Source organism: Haemorhous mexicanus, chromosome 25 (genome assembly GCF_027477595.1).
Source record: "Haemorhous mexicanus isolate bHaeMex1 chromosome 25, bHaeMex1.pri, whole genome shotgun sequence".
Taxonomy (NCBI): Eukaryota; Metazoa; Chordata; class Aves; order Passeriformes; family Fringillidae; genus Haemorhous; species Haemorhous mexicanus.
In genome coordinates this window covers 6,013,945-6,030,192 of record NC_082365.1, presented here as the reverse complement: position 1 = coordinate 6,030,192, position 16,248 = coordinate 6,013,945, and the positions used below count along the sequence as shown (strand labels likewise).

Sequence of the window (16,248 nt, the reverse complement as noted above, 5' to 3'; positions counted from 1 at the left end):
TGTCTCAGGCAGGAGCCTGCAGCCCCTGCCACTGGCCCTCCCTGGCCCCACATACTCAGCCGTGTCAATGCCCACAGAGGAGGATGTGGAGGACTTGATGGAGGGTGAGGCAGTTTCTGTGGAGCCATGCTGTAGCTTGGGGGAGGAGGGGGCTGACGAGTCTGGTGTAGCAATCTCCTCTATGTCAGAGTAGGACGAAGCTGATTTGGGGCCTTTCTTGATGCTGAAGGCCTTATTGAAAGAGCTGCGTAGCTACAGGAGAAGGAAAACTTGTTAGAGACAGTCCAAAGTGCAGCCTCACAAGCAGAGACCTGGCCTGGTCCTGCCCTGTCTGTCCAGGACCCACAGTCTGAGCTGGGAGCAGTACAACCACACCCATCACAAAGGCAGCACCTCCACCATGCTGGGGAAGGCTGCAGCCTGACCCCGCTCTGCTGGTACAGCGAATGGATGGGGTGCACAGCTCTTTGGGCAACACTCACCCCAGCCTGGATGGTACCAGACCCCCAAAGAGTGGGACCCATGTCCTGGTCAGGATGTCTCCCAGCCCTGCTCCCCACCAGCACCTACACCAGGCTGTTCAGGCATGGCACCAACACCCTGGTCCATCAAGAAGGGCCAATCCATCCCCACATTCACCCCACCACAGCCATTCCAGCAAGAGGCATTTATTCACAGGGATGTCCCTTGCTCCAGCCACTGCAGAGCCAGGGTCCTGCCCCACACCTCCCTCTGCCCCGTGGATCCTGCTGGAAGCACAGAGGGGCAGCCAGCCCTCCACAGAGCATGCCGGTGTCTCACCTGAGCATGCAGCATGCACACAGCACACACAGAGCAGTGGTGGGTGAGCAGCGGGCTGGGGCCAGGGAGGGGGATGGACACTGCACGGGGACCAAACTGGACCCAAACTGGGTCCCACCAGGTGGTAGGAGAGCAGCAGGACAAGCACCCTGGTTTGACAACATGTGCCCTGGACTGCCAGGGCCTGCTCCAAGGGAAGGTGGGACAAAGAAGGGATGGAGAGCACACTGGATTTGTCCCAATCCCCACAGGCACTAGCAGAGTATTCTAGGGTGTTCCCAAAACCAAAAGCATTGCATTTCAGTGTAAACAAAGAAGGTATCCAACTCTGCTGATGGTGGGAGCAGGGAAGCACTGAGACCTATGCGGGTGCTGGCAGAGACAGAGCCACTTGAGACCACATCAGGCAGCCCTGGAGAGGCAGAGATGGGCAGTGCACTCTAGTGTCCTCAGTGACACTGGCAGGGCTGCACCAAGACCTCCATCCCAAAAGATCCAGTTACAGGAAGTCAGGAGAGTGCCTGCCTTCCCTAGGCAAGAAGGGGATTGTTCCCATCCATGGGGCAGGTCCCACGTGAGCCTTTCCTGCTGTCTATGGCCGTTCAAGCCCCTCCTTGTGGGTGCATATTTGTCCTTAACATCAAAGGAAGCAGCCAAGGTGGGCAGAGCCTGACTGGGGACCCAGGATGGCCTGTGCTGGGGTTAGTGCCAGTGGGATGGATGGAAGGGGGAGTGTATGAGCACCGTCCCATGAAATGGAGCAAGGGCCCTGGCTGGGCACAGGTGGATTGGACAGCGTGGGACTTACCTCGTACACCTGGAAAAAAAGGGTTGAGGTCAGCATAGGGGAAGAGAAACAAAACAAAGCAAGACTTAATTGCACATCCAGCTCAGAGCTGCCTGGTGCAGGGAAGGGGCTGCCCGGCTGAGGTGTCAGCCCTCCACACTGTCAGAGCCTGCATGCGCAGGAGGGAGACATAGGGGAATACACAAGGAAGCAGGCATGCAGGGCCAGGGCTGGGAAACTCCTGAAGGGGCTGGAGAAGTCCCAGCCAACAATTCAAGACACAAATCCATGGCAGTTACACTCTCCTCACCACTGCTGTCCCCAGAGGACAGGGGGCACCAACACTCCAAAGCCAAGGCAGACTGAGAGCAGTTGGTTTGTGGGGCTGACTTTGAGCAGACCCTGCCAGTGGCTCCCCAAGCCCTACTTCTCCTGCCAGTGCCCCATCCAACCCACCCAGCTCTTCTTCTTCTTCTTCTTGGCGTCAGCGTCCTTGCTGCTGCCGATGCTGGAGTGGCTGGTGATGCTGTTGAGGCTGGAGATGCTGTCAGAGGAGTTCTGCCGCTTGATGCGCAGCTCTGGGGTCCACCAGAGAAGCAGGAGAGATTGGGAAAGGAGGGATCAGCTACCTGCAACTGTCTCAAAACCAGAGCACCCTATGGTCCCCCCTCCCTACACCCCATTTCTCCTCCCACCCAACACCTTCTGAGCTCTTGGTGCCACCTTGTAACAATGACATGGGACTCAGACACCACATGGGCACTGCCAGAGAGATGCCCAGGGCACATAGCACCCTGCTGCTGTCCCAGGCCATCTCCCTGACAGCTCCTTGCACTCACACTGGGGTTTTGGGGCTACAAACAGCACTTATGGGAACAAAGTCAATAGCAGCAGGCAAAACTAGCTGTTGGCAAGGGGCCTGGCAAGGAGGTCTCCCAAGATTGATAAACAACCATTCCCCTACATGCCAGCACTGTGACCTCCCATGGTGACAGCTCTGGCTGTCCATTCCTGGTTTCAGATGCTCAAGGATCCCAGGTGGGGAAAAACTGCTGCCCAGGGCACCCTGTCTCCACATGAACTTCCACTATGAGAGAGTGTGCCCTGGGGCCCTATGCCAGTCCCAGCAGGAGCATCCCAGCTCAGGAAGGGCTGCAGCATCATGCCTTACCTTTGGGGGTGACATCAGTGCCATTTAGAGCACCCTGGATCACAGCCTGGGCCTCTGAGTTCTTCTTCTTCAGGAAGTCAATGGTCTCTCGCAGGTCCAGCAGCTCAGTGTCCTGGGGCAGCAGAGTTGGGAGCCATGGAGTGCATCCCAATGGTGGAGAGCCCACCCAAGAGCACCCTTGGGGCAATCTCCCAAGTCCAGCACCCACGAGCCCCATGAGCCCCACGACACACCCACCTTCTCCTCGGCGGTCTCAGCCAGGTGCCGCAGGCGGGATGTCATGCTCACCAGGCTCTGCTCAAAGGCTGCCACCAGGTTGGCCTGGGAGAAGGGGAGAAACAGGTGAGCCCCCACATCTGGGCAAAAACCCATGAACAGGTGGGCACCCACTGCCAGGTGTGGGATGAAAAAGGCTGAACAGGAAATCAGGGCTTCCATGGGCACATCCAGCACCAGCCCTATGCCCTGCATGGATGGAGTGGGGTGCCCCACAGGGAGTCCCATGGGGACTCACGTTAGCAGACAGCTGGGACGTCAGCGTGGCCACCTTCTCCTGCGAGGACTCCAGCTCACGGCGCAACTTGCGGATTTGCTATGGGGGGAGAGCGGAGAGATGAGAGGGGCCAGGCACTGCCCTCAGTGGGGGCAGGAGCAGGCGTGAGCAAAGGTTGTGGGCTCACCTCAGACTGCATCTTCTCCTCAGCCTGGCAGCATGAGAACAGAGGGACAGACAGACAGAGGCAGGCAGTCAGGGGGGCAGATAGGCACAGACAGGCTCAGCACCAGGCAGAGGCATGCAGAGAGCCCCCCACGCCCCGTCCCGTCCCACCCGGATCCCCCAGCCATGCACAAAGCAGCACAGCACGGAGGTGGCTCTTACGGAGGAGTAGGTGGAGGATGCGCTGGAGGCCAGGGACAGCACTGATCCATGAACTGCAACACAGGAAAACCCGAGGTGTCAGGGTGCCCTGGAGAGCAGCACCCAGGGGCTATAGGTCAGGGCACACCTAGTGACTGGGCTCTCAGGGGTGGAGGGCTCTGGGGTAGCCTGGGGGAGGTACAGGGTGGGATGGCAGCTGCTCAGCACTGGCCGTTTCTCAGTGTGTGCCCTCCACCTGCACCCTCCTCTCTGGGGAACCTGGGGGCTCTGCTGCCCTCCCTGTCTGCTTGGATCCCCTCCTCGCCAGTGTCACAGCACCCTGGGGGCAACCCAAGGACACTGAGTACCCATGGGGGTCAGGGCAGACCCAGGGCTGATGCCAGCACAGAGTTCAACAGAGCTCTCAGTGTTGCTGTCCCTGATCTGATGCCAAGAACGGGACACAGCCACCCATCCAACAATGTCATGGCAGCACCAGTAGGAAGGGACAAGGGTGCAGGGAGCCCCACCAACCCTCTCCAGCCTCCTCTGCCTGGGCAGGAGCACAGCACACTCTCACCATCGTCCACAGGGTCCCGGAAAGAGCCCGAGCGGATCATGCCCTTGGGCTTGTCGGCCAGGGAGAGGGTGCTGCCCATCTGGGAGGTGCTGTACAGCTCGAAGGTGGAGTCGTGGGTGGGGATGCTGTTGGAGCGGGTGATCCGCGGGGTTGTGGTGGCAGTGGGGCTCACTGCAAGGAGAAAGCGGGGAGGAGGCAGGGTCAGAGTCACACTGAGGACCTGCCATCAGGATGGGTTAGCAGGACTGGGAGCGATCCATGGGAGCAGTGATGCAGTGAGGAAGCAGGGATTGTGGTCCCAAAGCAGGGAGGGGCTGGGGAAAGCTAAAAGCCAGGTTGATGCTGGGAAGACCTGGACACCAGCATCAAGGTAATCACAGAGCTGAAAAACAAATCCATTGCCCCAGGGCCAAGTGGGTACCACTATGCCACAGCCCAACACCTGCAGGTGCAGGAGTGGAGCCTGCTGCCCCAACTTGTCTGCCTGGACCCCCCAAACACTCCAGGAACATTCAGGTCCTGATCAGATCAGGGCAAGGCTTACCCCTTGCCCTGCCAGGCACCCCCAGAGGAGCAGTTATGGCCTGAGGCCCAAAGGTGGATGAGATGCCCTGAAGCAGAGGTGATGGACATCCCTGGTCCCAGTCCAGCATCCAAAGCACCAGGTGCTGGTGTTGGTGGTGTCAAGGAGACAAGCAGCGCCCAGGGGAGCACCAACACATCACACAGGGAGCACGGGGAGCAGGAGGGAAGGGGCCAGCAGCAAGGGCACTGACCAATGCTTGTGAGCGGACCCTTCCCCACCAGCGCCATGGGGAGGGCAGGGGGCGAGGGCAGCTCCTGCTGCTCGTCCGACTCGGGGAGTCCGCTGACTGCGTGGGAGTGGCGCCGCTCCTTGGCCTCCTCCTGGGAGTGGAGCTGGTACCTGGGGAGCCGCAGACAGGCATGGTAAGATCGACCAGCACCGTCCCACTCCCGCCCACTGCACTGCAGCCCAGCTTCCCTGGCTCAGGGGCACTGCCCTGGAAAGCCTCCCCTTCCTGCCCCAGCACCACACAAAGTCATTTGGGCTCTTTTACCTCAACCCCTTCTTGGGCAGTGTGTTCCTGTCGCGGTTGGCACTGGAAGGGAAGGAAAGATCAGTGACATCCCTGCATAGACTAGGGAAGGAATCATCGGGATTGAGTTGAAGGAACAGAGAGCTTTTCCCTAGAAATGTAGCAGGAAGAGACTCTGAAGCAGGGAAAGGACATGGCAGAACAGCAGGGAGCAATGTGTGCCCATGAAGGTGCTGCAGCAGCCCACCAACCTCCTTCCAGACATACCTGTCCAGATGTGTGAGCCGGGGGCTCCCACTCCAGCCCAGCTCTCCTGCCTCTTCTTCTTCCTCTTCCTCCTCTGTGCTGACAGGGGGTGCAGCAGCAGGGGCGGGGGTGGTGGTGCTGCCCCCTGAAAAGGCACTCGGCAGGCTCATGGGCATCTGCAGGGATTCCATGCTGCGGTGAAGGCCAGAGAGCTTGGGGTACATCCTGCCCTCCTTGGGGACACTGAAGCCACCCATGAGCTCCAGGCCCTGAGAGAAGCTCGCCGAGTTGATGTTGAGGATGGGGGCAGGGCTGGGGCTGAAGCAGGGCGCAAGGTGCCCACCAGCTGGGTGCAGGTCCTGGAGCTTGGCAGTGTGCGGGGCGTGCAGCTCGCTGGAGGAGGGCAAGTCCAAACTGTTGGAGTTGACCTTGTCCAAGTTGGCCAGCGAGGGAGGCTTCACATAGGTCTTAGCAGCTGCTCTGGAGGGGGGAAATAGATAAGGAAACAGGTGAGACTCAGGTACTGGTGCTGGGCACAGCCATGCCAGGCACCTGCTGCCCTCGGAGGTGGAAGAACTATACCTGAGAGGTGTAGGGGGCAGCTCAGCCACCTTGGCTGCTGGCGGGAGGTTGGCCTGGGCTTTTGGGGTGCTCTCAGGTGAGCTGGCACTCTTCAGGGTGCTGCATTCTGAGTCAAGTGCCACTGCCTTGGCCTTGGCCTTCTCCTTCTCACGGTCTGTCTGGTTCACAGGGGCTGGTGTGCCACGGCCAGTGCCAACCTTGGATGGCTCCTTGAGCCGTGACACCGAGATGCCGCCCTGCTTGGTGCTCAGCAGGCTGGGGTCAATGCTGCTGCTGACTGGCCGGGCTGTGCTGCGGCCCCCGGTCACACTCATGGAGCTGGACTTGGCCGGCCGGGGCAGGCTGCGGTACTGGATGTTGGAGCGAGCCCCTGGTGCCAGGAACCCAGGCTCGGGTGCGTTGGAGACATCGAGGCTTGTCTTCCTCCCACTGACTGGCTTAACAGGGATGCCAGAGCTCTTCTGGATCTTGCCGAGAGTGGCCGAGCCCCCAGCCTGCATGACAGTGGCCGTGCCAGTGGCAGGAGCTGGTTTCTTGTAGCCAAAGGAGCTGGAGGATGAGGGGCGTGCAAGCCCTGATGGCGGCTTCTTGGCGTCAGCGGTGCGGTCACGGCTGGCATCAGAGGAGGAGCGCTGCAGGCCCGTGTTCTTCACTGACAGCTTGCTCTTGTCGGTGACTTTGGTCTCTGGCTTGCCTGGTGGCAAGAACAGACAGGTTACTGTCCCTGGAGGCTTTGGGGACATTTGGAAGTGAACAAGCCCAGACAGGATATGGACATCAAAGATGCAGGGATGTGACGGAGAAGGGACATGCCAGACCCTTGGTGCACTCAACCGTGCCCCAGCCTGGTGTGTGGGAGACCATGGGGCAGGCACAGACCACCAGCCTGCTTGCAGCCCACAACACAGCCCTGCCTCCCCTTCCAGCCCACACCCAGCTCCCGGGTCTGAGCACAGCCATAGGCCCACATGCTTGGGGAAGGCACACAAAGATAGCACCCAACCTTCTCTCCATCAAAAGAGCTGGACCCTGCCCAAACTGGTTTTTACCTGCAACTTTGAGGGTGCTCTGGGCCATATGAGTGATGGGGGAGGTCACTGCCACTGGAGGAGTCTTGCCCTTCTTGAGGGAGCCTGGGGTGCCCAGGCTGACAGGCTTCTTCAGCTCACCACCCTTGGGCCCCTCCTCTCCACCCTCCGAGGGCTCCCGCCGCCACTTGGAGGAGCCATGCTCCATCTTGAGGCTGCTGCTGTCGTAGTCCAGCTTCTTTGGTGCCTTCTCCTCACCCTCACCGTACCAGCTCAGTCCACTCTCTGCCAGTGAGCGCTTCTCCGAGTCCGTGCGCAGCTGGGGGCAGAGCAGAGTCAGAGGCACTCCTGGCACCCACCCCAAGCCCATCCCCAAAGAACGTCAGCCAGCTGGGAGAAGGATGCAGCAGACACCCTGTGCCATCCTTGTTTCCTCACATTGGCACCCTCCATGCCCTCTTTCCCTCCGAGATGTGGCAGGAAAGCTGGGATAGGTACTGGAAAGGGTCCGGGTGCCACTGGTACCTACCGCTATGGCCGAGTTCCTGCGCGAGGCAGTGGGGGTGGAGGGCAGGGAGTTGAGCGAGGAGCTGGCATTGAACTCCTCTGAGCTGAGGTTGTCGGAGGCATCGCTGAGGCCACTGCTGATGGAGCTGCTCTCATCCCAGCTGTGAGGGAGAGACAGCATCAGACCCCTGCTCAGCCCAATGGGTCCCACCACCCGAAGGATCTCCCTGTTCCAGGGGCTGTTGGGGCAAAAACCAGCTCCTGGTAGTGCCCATGGCAAGAACATGGCATGCAGGGCCCATGTCTGGCTCCAGCCCAGCCTGGCATTGGCTCGTGTTCCTGTGGCACACAACCCTCAGTGACCCTGCTTCTCCCCATTAAGGCTCTGTGGAGCTTTCGTGGGGATGGAGGGACATCCGCAGCTCAGGGAAGCCAGCATCCACACCACAGGGCTAGCAGCATCACAGCTGGCAACAAGCCCCTGGCAACCTGCTCTGACCATGGAGGCAGGTTGGGATTGTCAGAAAGGACAGGACTGCTGGAATAAACAAACCAACCACACCGTAGCATCCATCCTTCCTGGGGTGGTCCCCACCTGCTGCACCCTACTGCCCCTCTCCAGCCCCCAACAGCCAGAGGCAGCAAGTCTGAGATGTGCTGCTGTGGCGAGGTGGCTGCTCCATGCTGGGGCTCAGCCAAGTTTGCAGAAGCCCATCTGCAGGGCCATCAATCAGCATCACACTGGGGCAGCAGCTTCCTGGGTGCCCCAAGGGCACAGCTGGTTCCACAGCATTGGGCTGTGCCCATGTTGATCTGGCACAGGCAGACAAGGAGCACCTTCCAGAAGGATGAGCACAGCACCTTTCAGGTCAGCAGCTGAGTAGGTCAGTGAAGCCTCGCAGCCTCCCAGGGCCTGTGAGAGGCTGGGGGAGACAACACTGGCACAGGCTGCCCAGAGAAGCTGTGGCAGCCCCATCACTGAAATGTTCAAGGTCAGGTTGGATGGGGCTTGGAGCAACCTGACCTAGTGAAAGGTGCCCCTGGCCATGGCAAGGAGTGGCACCAGATGAATTTTAAGGTCCCTTCCAACCCACACCATGCCATGATTCTGTGACAGGCTGTGGCGTAGGAGTGAGGAGCAGAGCTGGGAGCTGCAGCCAACCCCAGTCCCTTCAAGAGATGCTTGTTTATCTGCATCAGGGCCACAGAGGTGCAAGTGAAGCCCAGCAAACAGCAGAGCCCCAAGAGCAGTGGCAGACCAAAAGCAACAGGCATCAGCATCTGCCCGTCAGATGCCCAAGGCTCAAGAAGGAGCAACAAAGGCAGCTCCAGCACCATAAGACCTGCACTGCATGTCCTGCTCTTTCCATGGGGGAGGAGTTCATCAGAGACTGACCAAAGCCAGGATGGACACAGCCCCCTGTGCCCCCACAGCAGCTTCTGGGAGAGAGCCAGCAGGTGCTGCTGCCCAGGAAGGGATTTCAATAGGATCATGCACTCAGGATATGCTGCTGAGCTCCTCAGCTCCAAGCCATGTCTCACCACCAGCCCAATGCCTAGACTGAGTTCCCACTGGGATGGAAATCCTCACCCCAGCAAAGCCCCTCTCCCAGCCTGGCATCACCTGGCAGCAGGCAGTGCCAGGAGTGAGGCCAGGCTTCGTAGGACTGTGTCCTATGGCAACATGGTTGGTGCCACATGCGGTGCTGGGGCTCTCAGTCTGGCTTTTGGGGCCCGGCAGGGAATCTCAAACACTCTCCCAACCATGCATGCGACACCTCCATTGCCCTGGGCATCCAGAGAGCCACTGAGAAAGGGGCAGAGGGTCAGAGATTAGACCAAGGCAGGAGGTGATTCCAAATCCTCCTCGACAACCCTGTGCCAAGAAAAGACAACATGGAAGGTCACATCCCAAAATCACTAAAACCAAGGCATGAGGCTGGGGAGCCAGCTACACACTGTGAGGGTGTCTCTGACTCTCTTATGGGGCACACAGCTGGTGCACTGAAGGATCCCCCAAACTGGTATGTGTATGCCGTAGGCAGCACAGCAAGGAAAGCCTCAACCACAGCAGCACTGGCTCCTCAGCAAGTACAAACTCCCGGAGGATGGCTGAGCCCTGGCACCTCGACTGCCCCCCAGAACCCTCAAACAGGGGGCAGCCATGTCAGACTGTCACTCCGGGGCGAAACTGACCCTCTGCTTTGTGCTCCGTCCCCTCCATCTTATCCAGAGCCATTCCCACCTCCTGCAGACGATCCCGCACCGAACCTACCCGCCAGCAGCCCCGCGGCAGCTCCCAGGAATGGGGACGTTCAAGGGCAGCGCGTCCGTCCTGCCGCGCTCCGCAGCGCCGGCGGGCGCACGGGACCCGCTGAGAGCAGGATAGTCCCGCACGGCCTCGGGGATGAGCACCCCGGCCCCAGCCCCGGCGCGGGGAGGCGGCTGCACCGGTAAGGAGCGGAGGATGGATTGCGTCCGCGGCGCGGTGCGCGGGGATGCTCCGCCCCGCCCCGGCCGCACCCCGACTCGGAGCCCCGCGCTCGGCACTCTCGGGGTCAGACCCGACCTGCGGAGGCACCAGAGCCTCGGGAGCCCCGCGGAGGATAAGCCTGGCAGTATTGCAGGTGCGGGGCGCGGGCCGGGGCGGAGGATAGGGGTGCCGGGGCGGAGGATGGGAAGGACCGTGGGAGCCGCCCCGATGCCCCGATGTCGCGGTGCCGGGCGCGGCCGCGCTGCCCCGACCCTCCTTTCACACACACACACCCCCCCCCCCCAGCGCGGCCGAGACAAAGCACCGCCCGCGGAGCGGCCCCGGGGCGCGGGGCTTTGTCTGCCGGGGCCGAGCTCCGGCCGCGCCCCCGCCCGCCGCGGTGCCCGGTCCCTGCCCGCGCCGTACCTGCTGGCGAGGCGCGGGGCGCGGCGCGGCCTCCCCGCCCGCAGCATCGTGCTGCCCGCGGCGCGGCCCCGCCGGGCGGGAGAGAGGGGCGGGGGGCGGCGGGACCGCCCCGCTGCCCGCGCCTTAAAGCGACAGCGACACAGGACCCCCGCCGCCGTCCATCGGCCCCTCCCCGTCTCCACCGGAACGGGACCGAGGTCCCGGGTCGAAGCTTCGCCCGCCTCAGCTCCGCGACCATGTCTCCGCATTCTGCCCCGCAGGCCACAGCCCCGACCCCTGTCCCTGGGGTCCCCCAGCGTCCCCCCACATGCCCGCAGAGCCCCCAAACCACGATTCACGTCCCCAAACACAGCACCAGTAACCCCCAGTCAAGCCCACAATGTGATACCAGAGGGCATTCCTCAGCACTGGGCCTGAACCAAGTGCCCCCCAAACCGCCCCATTCCTTGTCCCTAAAGGAACCACCTCCTCGATGTAGTCCCACCGTGGGGTGCTGGGACAGCTGCTCCCAGCAACCTCGGCGCTCATCCCCAGAAAGGACATCAATGCCTGCCCCACTCTGCCTTTCATTGACCAAACCCCAACTTTTGTCCCTTTTTTCTCTCTCTCTTCCCTCACATCAAAAGCCATGCTGCAGGGTAGGGTCCTCATTGGGATGGTAACACCAGGGACAATTTCGCCAGCCCAGCCATGTAGGGCAGAGAGAGTTAACTGCAGCCTTGGCAAGACAGACCAGACCCTGCAGGGTGGAAAATAAGTAATTCCTTCCTTGAAGCAACGGTGGCGACGCCTCTTGGCTCCTTCTCCACTGTCCTATCACTCACCACACAGGGCTTGTACCAGCATAGCATGGCAGGACAGGGGTACCTGACCATCCCTGTCCCCAGCAATCAGCTCATGCCCACACCCACCAAGCCCTGGGAGGAGCTCATGGCCAGGGGCTGGTGGTGCTGCAAGCCCCGCGGTGCGGTTACGGCCCCACGGCCGCGTGTGCCAACGGGTGCGGCGGCACAGCCCGTCCAGCACCGCATCCCTCGGGTCCCTCCGGCCTGGCACGGTGCCGGACGCTGTCCCTTCCCTCCTTTTCTCCTGGCTGCCTGCCTTAGCCCCGCCACGGCCGGCTCAGGCAGTGCTCAGAGCAGCTTCTGCCAGGCGCAAATCTGGGCATCCTGGGTGGCAGGGAAGCCAGCCTGGCACTGCAACCCCTCAGAAAGGCACCTTTGACCCTGCCAGAGCCACGGGCCTGGTATGAGATGATGGCAGAGAACTGCTGCTGGTCACAGCAGACCCTTGTCACCAGCACAGACACTAAGCCCCATACAGAGGAGTACCCCCAGCACATTTCTCAGCAGAGGCTCCTGTTGGAGCTGGACGGTTTTGAACTCTCCTTGCTTCACCTGTCTCACACCAGCACAGACACCTGCCCATGTAGCACCCAGACCCACTAGCACCAGCCAGGGCTCTGGACACTCATGTCCCTGCCAGGCTGGTCCACCCAGACCCCCACTGCCATCCTGAAGCCCACCCTGGATGGAAGCAAGTCCTGGTCTGCCCTGGCCCCTTCCTCCTGTGGCAGGGGAGGATATGCAGGGCATGAGGGGGTTCCACACCCCACATCAGTAGATCACTGGCATTGAGGGGGCTCTGTGGCACTGGTGCTCCCAGCCCCAGCTCATTCTGTGACTTGAGATAGGAGCAGTGAGGAAGGCACAGGCACAGCTGGGGCTCTTCACACCCTCCCCCTCTCCTCCACTTAATGGGGCAGAAAAAACAATTAGCTTCATAAATCCCATTGAGGGGGTTGGGAGCTCCCCATGGATGTGGGCAGGGCGGGGCTCTGCATGTCCCTTACATCCACATCAGGAACCAGAGTGTAACAACATTCCTTGACTTCCCTGATCCCTACAGCCCTGCAAACCCCTCTGTACTTTTCAGGATGTCCTCCAGAACACCAGGTACCCCCTCAGAGAACTCCAGCCCCTACAGAGAATCAGGCTACCTTGACCCTAGGTGTCTCCTGCTTGGATTTTGGGTAGTGTGATCTGGCACCTTTCTCTGAAGCTGCACTCAGAGGAACAGGGGTCTGCAGAGATCTGGCAGATGAGGAAACTGAGGTAGGGAAGGGGGATCTGACTTGCCTGAGCTTCCCCAGCAGAAGAGGATCAACATCACATCCCACAATTGATTCAGATCCCATTCTCCAGGCAGCACTGCCTCTGGTCTCTGGCCCCCCAGAATCCTGAGGGGTGCAGAGGACTCTGCCACAGGACCCTTGAGCATGGTCCCTGCAAGGGGGAACCTGTGGCCAGGCTGTGCTTCCACCGCAGCCCTGCACCATCAACCGCAGTAACATTGGGGTCTGATTTCCCCATGGCAGCGAGGCCGAGGCCATGGCGGGGGGGTCAGCCAGCACTCACTGCCTGCTGCAGTGACATCAGCCATAGACCCCAGCCACACTCCTGGCTGAGAGCTCACCTCTGGTCACCCCTCTGCTCCCCCCCAAGTGGTGGAAACTCTGGAGGAAATGTGTCCCGGAGCGGGGATCTCCGCTGGCAGTTTTGGTGATGTGTGGAGCCTCACCTGGGCCAAGGCAGCACCCGGGGCTGCAGAGGCCACGTGCAATGCTCAGAGAGTCCCAGGGCAGTGCTGGGGTGGGGAGCAGTGTGACTCAGCTGGGTTGTGAAATTCCTATTTTTTCTGTTGTCTGGACGAGCTGGTGACCTCGGACACCTCAGTCCACAGTGGCCAGGCTCCTCCACAGGCGGCAGGGTAGCACATGGTAAAGCCAGGTCTTGAGGTCCCCAGGTGGCATGCAGAGAGGGGTGGGTTTGGGTCAGATTCTCCCCAGCAGCTTTCCCCAGGGCACATGGGTTTGTGAGGTCCAACCCTGCACTTGGCTCTGCCTTGTGTCCATATCCAGCCTCATCAACAAGCCACAGGGGCCAGCAGCTTCCTGCATCTTGGGCCTGTACTGATCCCTAGGTGCCCTGTACCCCCAAGCCTCACAACCCCAGGATTCCCTTCCCAAAACATGCCTCATGCAGCCACTGTCACACCCCCAGGGGCCAGGGATCAGCACTGGGTGTCTCAACACAAACCCCAAAGGATGGAATTGCTAGAAAGCAGCACACAGGAAGGGGCTGATGCCCAGTGGGATCTTGGGGCCCCTTTACGAGAGCGTCCCCTGTACCCAGCTGGTGGGAGGAACTCACCAAGCCCAGCACGTGGCGCAGCCCAGCAAATATTTATACAACATTGCTCCCTGGCCAGCCAGGGTCCCACACACACGCTAGGCCACGTGCAGGGCCACAGCCATGCCCCAAGGGATGTCCCTGATGAGGAATGACTTCATGGGCTCACTGGGACAGGACATGGGGTCATCCTGGACTAGCCAAAGTGGAGCAAGGGGCGTTTGAGGGAAGGGAGCAGGCTCCAGCACCAGTCCTGCTCGGAGCAGGAGGAGGGCGGCCGCTCCCCTGCTGCTCCTGGGGAGCTGAGCCAAACATCTGCTCCCGCCTACGGACTGTGCCGAGCCCAAGGAGCTGCGAGGAAGCCAGAGCCAGGCCAGCCAGAGCGCAGCGGGTGTCAGCTCCAGAGCATCCCTCCTGGGAGGATGCTGCTGGCAGCCCCCAGCCACAGGGGGCTGGAGGGGACCACAGGCTCTGCAGTGCTTGGCTGCTAGCAGCACCATCACAGTGACCTGAGACGGTGCCTGGGGTGTGCTGTGGGCTAGCAGTGTGCCCTGTGCTCCCAATTCCAAAAGCTGCTGCCTCAGCTCCATTTCATGCCCACAAACAGACTCAGGGCATTACCCAGCTCATGAGGGTGCAGATGCTGCCACTGCTGCGGTGGGATGCAATGCTGCCTCCCTTTCTACTTCCAACAAATGAGATGCAAAAGGACATCCTGAAATCACAGCAGTCCCAGGGTCACACAAACATTCCCCCAGTGCTCTGGAAGCCCCAATGGACATGTAGAGCCCCAGGGACTGGCTCCAGAGCTACACCCCCACACCACAGCACTGCAGCACACACAGACCATCATCACTGCTCCTGCAGCCACTGCAGCAGAAGGTGCTGACTCAGCAGCCAGCCCCACTAGCTCCCTCCGCACCCCATGAGCTCCTGACTGCAGCAAAGCCTTGCAGCATCCCACTCACTCCCACCGTTACCCAACTGGCCCTAGGAAACACCCAGGGATGGTGCTGAACCAGTACTCAGGACACACCACACCAGGTCAGGTTCTGGGCACACATGGCACAGGGCTGGCACACCAAAAAATGGCCAGACTGTGGTGGCACTGCTCAGACATGCAGGACATGGCCAGAACAAAACCAGGCCAAACTTGGTTTGCACATCCTGCTCCACACTCCTCACCACTGCCTGGTTCACATGCAGGTCTGCACACAAAGGCACCCACACTGTGGCTATGCAGACAGAGATGTCCCTGGGGAAGCTCCCCAGTGGTGTGACCTTGGTGGAGTGACCTCCAGTGGTCAGGAAACAACCCCAGCCTGGATGAGTGGGAAAGTGTCACAGCACCCTTCCTGGAACTGGCCTCAGGGCAGGGAACAGCAAGTGGCCACTGAATAGTGGCAGATGGGAACCAGAGTTGACCAAGGAAGGGAGTAAATATGTTTTAGTGTTGGAGAAACAGCCCAAGACTGGGTGCTATCTCTGTACATGCCCTGCCTAGGCCTCAAGGACAGGCAGGACAGGGCAGGAGAGTAGCAGCATCCCTTTCATCCCTTCAGTCATCCCAGACATCCTGGTGGGTGCTCCCTGTGCCAGGTCCCTGCCCTGATGCAGTGCACAAGGAGGATATAGTGACACTGGGAACAAAAGGTATGTGCTGCCAAACAGGGGGCCAAAGCAAGAGCTTTCCAGACCCTGAAAAAAGCAGCAGGTAGAGAGAAGTGACGAGTGTCATGCCGATGGATGCAGGAACAGCTGGGCAAGGAGCCAGGATGCCAGTACATTTGGCAAACACAGGAATGCTGCTGGGGCCTCGGGTGTCCCCAGCCAATCCCTGCTCAGACCTGACCATCCCGCTCCCTCTCTGAGCTGGGCCTCAAGTCCCCCACACCCTCCTTGGCTGGGCTCCCCCCAACCTCTACCCAGCTGAATCCGCCTCGAAACCTTGTGGGCAGCTCCCTTGCTCCAGCCGTGTCTCACCTACCTCAGCCCTCGCTCCTTCCAGCCTCCTTCCCTGCCGAGCCACGGGCATGCTGGGGCACATCCCACAGCCCCACACGTCTCCAGCAGGGACAGGGACAGGGATGCGTCACCACGTCCTCTGAGCCGTCTCTGACCTACTGCCCTACAAGCCGGGGCGAGCGCCGGCGCGGTGCAGGGGACGCTGCCCCCGGTCCGGGCTGGGGCTGCCGGCCCCATCTGCAGCACGCCGCTCCTGCCCGGTGCATTAGCAGCAGCACCGGGAGATGGGGCCTGCGGCGGTGCTGGCTTTCTAGGTCAGAGCCAGCGAGGAGGCTGGGTGAGAGGCTGTGCTGGGTGAGGGGCTGGGCTGGGTGAGGGGCTGGGCTGGATGACCGGAGGCTGGATGAGGGGCTGCACTGGGTGAAGGGATGGGCTGGCTGAGTGGGGTCTGCATGAGGGGCTGTACTGGATGAGTGCTCCTGGCCAGCTCCTTGTCTTATCTGTCTCTTTGGAGGGAATGCTCCTGCTCTGCTTCCCAGGCTCTGCACCCAGAGTGTGCAGGATCCTGTTCAGG

General features: G+C 60.9%; 1 protein-coding gene across 3 annotated transcripts in view; it reads right to left on the bottom strand.

Annotated features, from left to right (window-relative positions):
- Positions 1-16,248, bottom strand: part of NAV1 (neuron navigator 1) — a 74,075-nt gene that overhangs the window by 7,816 nt on the left and 50,011 nt on the right. Inside the window, exons 1-15 of one of the 3 annotated variants that reach the window (XM_059867564.1) lie at positions 10,519-10,583; positions 7,642-7,780; positions 7,134-7,431; positions 6,085-6,778; positions 5,524-5,982; positions 5,278-5,319; positions 4,975-5,123; positions 4,199-4,369; positions 3,640-3,692; positions 3,440-3,463; positions 3,274-3,351; positions 2,997-3,080; positions 2,760-2,871; positions 2,045-2,166; positions 56-252 (exon numbers count right to left, since the gene is read on the bottom strand). In XM_059867564.1, the coding sequence (XP_059723547.1) occupies positions 56-252; positions 2,045-2,166; positions 2,760-2,871; positions 2,997-3,080; positions 3,274-3,351; positions 3,440-3,463; positions 3,640-3,692; positions 4,199-4,369; positions 4,975-5,123; positions 5,278-5,319; positions 5,524-5,982; positions 6,085-6,778; positions 7,134-7,431; positions 7,642-7,780; positions 10,519-10,565 (2,669 nt within the window). In that variant the 5' untranslated portion in view covers positions 10,566-10,583. Of the gene's footprint in view, positions 1-55; positions 253-2,044; positions 2,167-2,759; positions 2,872-2,996; positions 3,081-3,273; positions 3,352-3,439; positions 3,464-3,639; positions 3,693-4,198; positions 4,370-4,974; positions 5,124-5,277; positions 5,320-5,523; positions 5,983-6,084; positions 6,779-7,133; positions 7,432-7,641; positions 7,781-10,518; positions 10,584-16,248 lie in introns of those variants that run through there. The other 2 variants (XM_059867562.1, XM_059867563.1) reach the window with 2 other exon arrangements.